This window comes from Triticum dicoccoides, chromosome 6B, assembly GCF_002162155.2.
Source record: "Triticum dicoccoides isolate Atlit2015 ecotype Zavitan chromosome 6B, WEW_v2.0, whole genome shotgun sequence".
Taxonomy (NCBI): domain Eukaryota; kingdom Viridiplantae; phylum Streptophyta; class Magnoliopsida; order Poales; family Poaceae; genus Triticum; species Triticum dicoccoides.
Genome location: NC_041391.1, coordinates 181,830,033 through 181,838,424, shown reverse-complemented (window position 1 = coordinate 181,838,424; position 8,392 = coordinate 181,830,033). Strand labels below are relative to the sequence as shown.

The following is an 8,392-nucleotide window of genomic DNA, read 5'->3' as shown; positions in this document are numbered from 1 at the left end:
GCCTATAAATGTTCAAGTCAGTAATCGTATGGCAACATTTACAGAACGTAAAATCCTGGGTGTACGTAAAATTCAGCCCTCCTCCCCAAACTCTTTGGTGAACCTTGTATACACTCCCAGCTCCGCCTTGCTCACCGTCGGTCTCTGCCTCGCAAGGACCTTGTCGAAGTCTGTCCTGGAGATCGGAGGCGGGGATCGACACAGGAGAAAACCACCTGAGCAAGAGACGAACAAGGCAAGCAAGAGGCAAAATAACACGCTGCTGCATTTTATAGTGTTTACCTGGTCAGCCATGCCTTCCGCCGCGAGCTCCTCCATGGTGGTCTGCACGGCCCCTGGTTGCTTTGGCCCGCACGGCGTCCACGTGCCGCCGCCGCCGTCCTCTGACCTGAAGAAGAACATGGCGTCCTGCGTCTTGCGTATGGGCTCAAACAGCACGTCCTTCACCTGTCAAAAGCGCGCAAAGGGAGAAGTATCGGTATCTCGACACCATATGTTTATTGTGTGCAAGAAAAGGCTGGGGGGAGTATGGTGACATACGCAGACGGCGATGTCCGAGCCGGAGAAGCCATCTGTCCGGTGAGCCACGCTCTCGAAATCGCTCTTGGTCAGGCTGTGAGGGGTGTCGCCGAGATGGACCTGCAAAGGTGAAGTCTGAGTTAACTGAACCTTGTAGCGGTGACGGATGTTAAGGGTGACTGAAGTTGGTAGCAATGTCAAGGTGGGGTATTGTTGACTGAAGCTTTCTTTTGGTCAGCTCGTTACCTTGAGCATGCGTTGTCTAGCTTTAAGGTCAGGCAGTGGAATGTAGATGCGTTTGTCAAAACGCCGCCTGACGGCCTGGGGCACAGCGCACAAGTATGACAGGTTCAGTACTATAAGGATAACACACAGCACAGATGTACAGTGTATTTTTTCCCCGCAGAAAATATGCACATTGTAATTGTATGAATATTTGATAGGAGTATATGTCTACCTGATCCAGAGCATATGGAGTGTTTGTAGCAGCAAGAACAAGGACCTTGTCATCGTTATGGCCAACACCCTGTAATATTACAAGCATGTCAGAAAAATGTGTTTAGTTACTATTGAAGAAACTGTGATCGATGGCAGTTGCTTTGCAAACTTTTAATTTATAGACAGACATATGCATGTGGTTGCTTTTCTCACAACAATCTGAGCCACTGTATTCTACTCCCTCCGTCCCAAAATTCTTGTCTTAGATTTGTCTACATACGGGTGTATCAAGTCACATTTTAGTATTAGATACATCCGTGTCTAGACAAATTTAAGACAAGAATTTTGGGACGGAGGGAGTACTTGCTTGAAGACAACAATCCTGCCAGTTTCATGGAAAAAGAAGACAGTGACAAGTGTTCTACAATGTCTGAAGAAGTCACCTGCATTTGGACGAGCAGCTCCGTCTTAACCCTCCTAGAAGACTCGCTTTCATTACCTTCTCCACGTTGGCCACACAAAGAATCAATTTCATCGATGAAGATGATGGAGGGGGCATTTTCACGAGCCATTTCGAACAGGTTTGCGACCAGCTTTTCGCTTTCTCCCATCCACTTCGAAAGAAGATCCGACGAGGATATACTACAGTTAGTTCAACACTGAACATTAGTCCATAAGTTGCAGAATGGTGATGATATGCATTAGCAACAAGCAATCCCAAAATAATTCAAACTTTGGCTCCAAACATCAGCATTGCAACAAAAATTAATGTGCCTCTGTTGTTGGGACAAAGGACTGGAACCGCAAGAGAAGTGAATCGTAGCAATCACCTGAAGAAGGTGGAGTCGGCCTCCGTCGCGACGGCCTTGGCCAAGTAGGACTTCCCCGTCCCCGCCGGCCCGTACAGGAGGAACGCCCTCCACGGCCTCCGCTTGCCTGCAATTAATCGCGCGACACATTTTGATCCGTCACAAACAGGCGCTTCCTCCGAATTGAGGCGAAATCGACGAAGCTTCTGGTGGCACCTGATCACGTACCGGTGAAGAACTGCGGGAACCTGACGGGGAGCACGACGGCCTCCTGCAGCGCCTGCTTGGCGCCGTCCAGCCCGGCGACGTCGCTCCACCTCACGTTGGGCTTCTCGGAGACGATCGCCGAGTGGAGCCCCGCGCGGAGCTTGGTCCGCTCCGAGGCACGCTCGTCGTCCTCGTCCCCGCCGCCGCGGGGATCCTTCTTCCTGGTCGCCGCCGCCACGCCGTTGCCGGCGGGTCCACAGGGGGCGGGGTTGCCGTCGAGGAGCGCGCGGATCTCCTCGGCGCGGGCGACGTACCCCGGGAGCCTGGCGGCGATGGCGTCGCGGACCCTGGGGTTGTGCTCGTACCTGAGGTGCGCCGCGAAGTAGTCGAGCGCCTGCACGTAGTGCTGGAGCGCGGCCGCGTAGTCGCCGGCGTCGTCCTCCTGCACCGCCCGCCGGACCAGCGCGACCGCCTGGTCCTTCATGGCGCCGTACATCGCCGGCAGCCTCGATCGATCGCTGCGGTTGGAGAAGGAGAGGAGGAACTTGAACGCGACGGACTCGTGCGGCTTGGTTCTGGTCACCTTTGGGCTCGCCCACAGCGAGCAGGGAAAAATAAAGAAGCCGTAGCAGTGGGCCGTGAAAGGATGCTGCCGTGGTGTTTTTGTTGAGCCCGTTGAAGCCCAAACGAACGAGAGGCTGACTCGCCTGGTCGACCGAGTTCGCTGCTCTTTCCTTTCGTTTCGTTTAGTACCACCTCGCTTGCGGAGGGGGAAGAGGCGGTCGAGGCAGCTATAAAAGCAGGGGGAGGGCAGCAGGAGAACTTATACCTTTCTCGGCCTTTTGGCTAAGATCAAGTGTAGTATCTGTTCTTATCAGTTTAATATCTGATATGTGGGCTGTGTGCTCACAACGATATTAAATTTATTTTTTGTGGGAGAGGGTCCATCACAGTGGCTTGCCATTGGGCCCTTAGGTGTCGCCTGGGCGTTGCACTACAGCTCAGGCAGGCGCACCCCAACCAAAACTAAGTTAAATTTTTTAAATAAACTTCTTAAAATTAAAACTCTAAGTTCATATGTATTCAAGCTTCTGAAATCTGTCTGAGCCTCGGTCAAGCGGCCACAAGGCAATGCTGATTTGCTGTCTTGCTCGGTTAGGAGATTCCTGCTCTCTGTTTATTTGGTAGTACTTGCTGCCGCTGTGACGGGGAAAAGGAGAACAAACAAGTCGAGAAATCCCAACATTTTGTTTTCTCAAGCGCTTTCGTTATCCATGTGTTGAGCCACCAACTGAATGATGTCCGTGCTGCCCAACTTCAAGTAACTTGTTCACATAAACCCGTTTTACCATTTTGTAAGTGCACCAGTATAGCACTTATGTATCAGTAATGTTGAGGAACCGAGATTTGTATTGTATTATGTGTTTAACTACTCTTTTTTTTTGAATCTGGATTGCTTACTACTCTTGCTTTCTGGTACATAGTTACATTTTACATGTGCATGCTTAGGAATAAATTAGGGGCTTAAACAATATATACTACGACGTATCATGAAAGTGTGATCTGCATAAAAGGATGCTACCATCTCCTTGTTTCCCTGTTTATGTCTGTTACGAATTTCTCACGTCGTACATCCTTTTCCCTGACCAATCTTTGGTGAGTCATCCAAGCTTCTGAACCATAACGGAAACTCACGACCGAAAAGGATTTCTTGGGGAAAAAAGGAATGGACTCTACTATACGACCACTGAAAGCTTCTTCTGGAAAACAAAGAAGTCGTAAAACTGGGTCGCGCGAGGATGCTGAACATTACATACCATACTAACCAGCATCTACATAATCCTACTTACTGCAACTTTACAAAATAAAGAAAGAATGGATAATCTCTTTTAACAGAAAAAGACTGCTGCAATCAGTCAGAGAAATGACAATAGATTTAAAGCACTCCCGGTGTTGCTACTGTAAGCCACTTTAATCAACTAGCGTAGGTTTTTAATTCTGATCTACTAGCGAGGGTAGTTAATCATCAAGATGTTACTCTGACGACAAGAACTGTTGATTGCCTCGGAATTGATCCCCCAGTTAATGTGCTCACTTCCACTTTGGAAAACCAGGACAGCAATAATACCCTGGAGCTTTTTGAAATATCTGAAACAACAACTGAATTGTGAAAGGCCAGGTACAAACTGAACGAGTAAGATTTCTGTTCACTGTAATAAGTCAGGAGTCTACCGCCATCTCTGATAACATCACACCCTTTTCTGTTTGCATGCATGATCCAACAGATATTTGCTCAGTAATCTGTGAGAAAAACACATCACTTGTCCAGAACTCCAGATGATCGTTAGAAGATGGGAAACTCGTCACCGAAGAGGAATTCTTGGGGAAATGGACTCTGCTATATTTTGGATTCACATTGCCCTGACACTTGTCCTAAACTCCAGATGATCTTCAGAAGATGGATGCGGCAACTGATAAAACCAACAAGTCAAGTTGATTTCGATGCTTTTAAGTATCCAATCACCTTTTGTACTTCATTCTTGTCATATACTACCAACTTAAGTATTTAGAACTGTGAGATACTACTAAGAATAAAATGTACATTGAAGATTATTTTTTCTTTATTTGACTGAACCTAGTGAAATTTCCACTTTCTACTGAAAGTCGCTTTTAGTTGAACAGCCCACATGCTCTCCTAGAGATAGTAATCTACTTACTTTGAACATGATTTATTATTCCCAGCTTCCTGTATTTTTGTCATGGTGCTGTGTATTGCTTTCAGAGAAAAATAAGCTAAACATGGTAACTGTACCAGTAGCCATCACAGTTTATCAGAGATGATGTCGAGCAACTTCGTGGCTATGGTAATGGTACGTTCTCCATGCACTTTACATGGCTTGATGATCTCCACAGCTCATTCTGACATTCATACGTTTCCCATCCCTTGAAGTTTCTTGTATCTTGTCCAAGACTCACGCGGTGCTGTAGTCGTCGACGTCGTCCTTCAAGCTCGGCTCGTCCCCCATATGTCAGAGGCAGGTAGCGGAACGAACAGGGATAAAATGAAAGCCGTAATACTGGGCCGAGCGCAGCAGGTTTGCCTGCTCTTTCGTTTCGCTTTTTTAGTACCACCTCGCTTGCGGAGTGGGGAGAGACGGTCGAGGTAGCTATAAAAGGAGGGGGAGGGCAGCAAAAGAACTCATACCTTTCTCGGCCTTTTGGCTAAGATCAAGTGTAGTATCTGTTCTTATCAGTTTAATATCTGATATGTGGGCCATGTGCCCACAATGATATTAAATTTATTTTTTGTGGGGGAGGATGCACCACAATGGCTTGCCATTGGGGCCCTCAGGTGTCGCCTAGGTGTTGCACTACTGCCCAGGCAGGCGCACCCCAACCAAATCAAGTTTAAATATTTGAAGTCCTTCATTTTCCAAGTTCAAATATTTGAATTACTTCGAAGGTCCTCTACAAGTTGCAGCAGTTTGGATTTTGGAAGTGTACACGTTGATTGCTGGTTTTATGGCCCTTTGTTTATTTGGAACTCGTTTCAGCAGCTATGGGAAAAAGCTAAGATCAAGAAACATTGATGTATCGTTAACTTTCGCCCTTTTAATTGCCCCCTAAACAAACAAGTCAAGGAATCCCAGCAGCATTTGTTTTTCAATCGTGTCCATTATCCATGTGATGTGTTGAGCCACGACTGAGTAGTGTCTGTCCTTGCCCAACTTCTGGAGCTTGTTCACATAAACTTGTTTACCTTTTTGTAAGTGCACAAGAACAAGACTAATGTGTCAGTAATGCAGAAGAATAGATATCTATGCTTCCTGTAACCCTCTACTTACTGTAACCCTCTACTTACTGTAACTACAAAATAAAGTAAGAATGAACATCTCTTTTAACAGAACCCAGAGAAATGACAATACAGTAAACCACTTCCGGTGTGCTACCGTAAGGCACTGTAATCATACAAGTTTTTCATTTTGATCCTACTAGTGAGAAGAATAAAATCCTACCGGATAGGGTAGCTGATCATCAAGGTGTTATTCTGACAACAAGAATTGTTGATTGCCTCAGAATAATTTGTGTGCTCACTTTCACTTTGGAAATTCAGGAAAGCAGTACAACCCTCTGTAGCCTTTTGAACTATCAGAAACATAACTGAATGGTAAAATGTCAGGTACAGATTGAACAAATACTACAGATTTATGTTCATTGTAGTAAATACACCATGAACCTACCGCCATCTCTGATAACATCACATCTTTTTCTGTTTATACGCACGATCCAACAAATATTTGCTCAGTGATCTGTGACAAAAACACACCACTTGTGCTAGCTATTTACAGCAGTGTCTCATGGAACTGGTGAAATGACTACTTTGCCGGTGGCTCGCCCGGTCTCGAGGTAGGAAAACGCCTCCACGACCTGGGAGAAGGGGAAGGGCCCCTTGGGGTCGACCACCGGCTTCACCTTCCCGGACTCGAGGTAAGGGTTGAGCTTCGCCAGGACGGACCCGTCGGAGGTGACCACGAACCGGAACCCCGGGGACGCGACCGCGCCGGTGAGCACCACCACGCTGCCGCCTTCCTTCACCACCTTGACCGCCTTCTCGCCCTGGCCTGAAACCCCCGAGCATGTGTCAGCTCCGGACTACTGCTTGGTGTGTGTGTTTTGTCAGTCTTTTCTTGTGTTGACAAACGAACTCACCGACTGCGTCGAACACGACGTCGTACTTCTCCGGCATGTCCTCGAAGTTGTCCTTGGTGTAGTCGATGGCCACGTCGGCTCCCAGGCTTTTCAGAAGCTCCAGCTTCGGGGTGCTGGCCGTGGCCGCCACCGTCGACGCGCCGTAAACTTGCTTCGCCAGCTTCATTGCGCCATGTTCAGCAGGTTAGTGCTTTGACTGGACAGAAATTCAGTTTTGAGATTGGACTGAAGCCACGCAGGAGCAATGCCAGACCTGGATGACGAGGGTCCCGACTCCGCCGGCGCCGCCGAGGACGAGGATGGACTTGCCGGCGGAGAAGCCCGCCCTCTCGAGGCCCTCATGGGCGGTCTCGATGGCGAGCGGCAGACCGGCGGCCTGCGCGAAGTCGATGCTCTTGGGCTTGAGCGCCACCAGCTTCTCCTCCACGGCGGTGTACTCTGCCAGCGAGCCGAACTGCTTGGGTCCCTCGAGGACCTTCTCGCTGATGTGGCCGTACACCTCGTCGCCCTCCTTGAGGTTTTTCACCTGGCTGCCGACCTTGACGACCACTCCGGCCATGTCGTACCCTGGCACAGTCTGCAGACCAACCACGACACAACACGCTAGTGAGTAGTGATCAAATCAAGAGCTCGAGCTCGGAAGGAAGTGAAACTGAAGGGGCGCCCGAGCTCACCGGGAGTGGGGAGTCGGTGGCCTTGAACTTGCCCATACGCCGCTTGGAATCGACGGGGTTGAGCGCCGCGGCTGCCACCCGGACCAGCACCTGGTCCTCGCCCACCGCCGGCACCGACACGGCCTCATCGAGCTTGAGCACGCTGGCGTCCCCATACTCTTCGTACGCCCAGGCCTTCATCGTCCCGGGAACGTCCGTCGCCACGGCGGCCACCGCCGGGGACGATGACGCCGCGGTCACCACGCTCCGGCCCGGCCCACCGCATCTTCTTGCGGTGGCAGCAGCACCCGTCCTCGCTGCCGGAACCGAGGACAGGAGGAGCCGAGGTTGCGTTGCTGGACGCGGAAAGAAAGACCTCGAGCATGGATTCGTAAAGATCGAGTAGGCGAGGAATGCTTGCATCTTCGAAATCTTTTTAGGCTCCTCTGGTTTCTGTGTTCTTCGTGTGCGTGCGCGCGTTCTGGTGATTGCTTAGCTTTAGTTATCCGCTGTGGCAGCTGGGAGTGGCGGGGAATGGCTGGGGATAAAAGGCCGGGACCGGCCGCGGGAGGATGTGGTTGAGATTTGCGTTGGTGATCGAAGGAAGGAGAAAGTTCCGCTGGTTGTGACACCTGGCTACTACGAGGCTTCAACCTCAGCAGGTCACTTTCCTTGCACATAATTTATGGCGCCAGCATCAGCTAGCAGGTCACTCGGATCCAGGAATTGAAGTAAGCCCGGCCGAACATCTAAGGACTGTATTTTTCTAAAGGGAAACGTTTGGCATCGGCGCACCGGCGGAACGCTTCGGCCGGTGCCCCTCGCTCGCTCGCTTTTTTTCACGGACGGAACATTTTTTTTCTTATATGCTTCTTCTTCCTCTCGCGAGCGCCGCCTCCTGGAAGTGTGTCCCCTCCCCCTCCCCTCTTCCCGAGCTGCGACTGGGCCACCACGACCTTCATCGCCGGCGGCCAGGCTCCCCTCGCCGGCTGCCATGGCTGCCTGCCGCCATGGCCAGATCCATCCCCTACCTCAAGCTTTCACGCGGGCGCATCC

General features: G+C 50.1%; 2 protein-coding genes and 2 non-coding genes across 4 annotated transcripts; 2 read left to right on the top strand and 2 right to left on the bottom strand.

Moving 5' to 3' along the window:
* Positions 1 to 60: 60 nt before the first annotated feature.
* LOC119325245 (protein SUPPRESSOR OF K(+) TRANSPORT GROWTH DEFECT 1-like) lies at positions 61 to 2,530 on the bottom strand. The gene is made up of 8 exons (XM_037598988.1): positions 1,995 to 2,530; positions 1,788 to 1,893; positions 1,401 to 1,599; positions 977 to 1,045; positions 766 to 840; positions 541 to 639; positions 279 to 447; positions 61 to 194 (listed from the first exon to the last, which is right to left on the bottom strand). The coding sequence occupies exons 1-8, from the start codon at positions 2,467 to 2,469 to the stop codon at positions 73 to 75; spliced, it is 1,314 nt and encodes a 437-aa protein (XP_037454885.1). The 5' UTR covers positions 2,470 to 2,530; the 3' UTR covers positions 61 to 72.
* A 268-nt stretch (positions 2,531 to 2,798) lies between these two features.
* LOC119326878 lies at positions 2,799 to 2,993 on the top strand. The gene has a single exon (XR_005158240.1). It is a non-coding gene; the product is annotated as a U2 spliceosomal RNA (small nuclear RNA).
* A 2,181-nt stretch (positions 2,994 to 5,174) lies between these two features.
* On the top strand, positions 5,175 to 5,370 carry LOC119326874. Its single transcript, XR_005158237.1, has one exon. It is a non-coding gene; the product is annotated as a U2 spliceosomal RNA (small nuclear RNA).
* A 737-nt stretch (positions 5,371 to 6,107) lies between these two features.
* Positions 6,108 to 7,863, bottom strand: LOC119322991 (2-methylene-furan-3-one reductase-like). The gene is made up of 4 exons (XM_037596542.1): positions 7,358 to 7,863; positions 6,937 to 7,260; positions 6,684 to 6,843; positions 6,108 to 6,595 (listed from the first exon to the last, which is right to left on the bottom strand). The coding sequence occupies exons 1-4, from the start codon at positions 7,757 to 7,759 to the stop codon at positions 6,330 to 6,332; spliced, it is 1,152 nt and encodes a 383-aa protein (XP_037452439.1). The 5' UTR covers positions 7,760 to 7,863; the 3' UTR covers positions 6,108 to 6,329.
* Positions 7,864 to 8,392: the final 529 nt, after the last annotated feature.

What these genes read in the sequence shown, in the direction of transcription:
- LOC119325245 (XM_037598988.1), bottom strand. Translation starts at nt 2,469, where the DNA reads ATGTACGGCGCCATGAAGGACCAGGCGGTCGCGCTGGTCCGGCGGGCG. An exon ending in CTAGACAACGCATGCTCAAG is followed by an intron (nt 640 to 765) that starts GTAACGAGCTGA and finishes TCACCTTTGCAG; the next exon opens with GTCCATCTCGGCGACACCCC. An exon ending in AGGCATGGCTGACCAGGTAA is followed by an intron (nt 195 to 278) that starts ACACTATAAAAT and finishes TCCTGTGTCGAT; the next exon opens with CCCCGCCTCCGATCTCCAGG.
- LOC119322991 (XM_037596542.1), bottom strand. Translation starts at nt 7,759, where the DNA reads ATGCAAGCATTCCTCGCCTACTCGATCTTTACGAATCCATGCTCGAGG. An exon ending in TCGGGACCCTCGTCATCCAG is followed by an intron (nt 6,844 to 6,936) that starts GTCTGGCATTGC and finishes GGCGCAATGAAG; the next exon opens with CTGGCGAAGCAAGTTTACGG. An exon ending in CGTCGTGTTCGACGCAGTCG is followed by an intron (nt 6,596 to 6,683) that starts GTGAGTTCGTTT and finishes CGGGGGTTTCAG; the next exon opens with GCCAGGGCGAGAAGGCGGTC.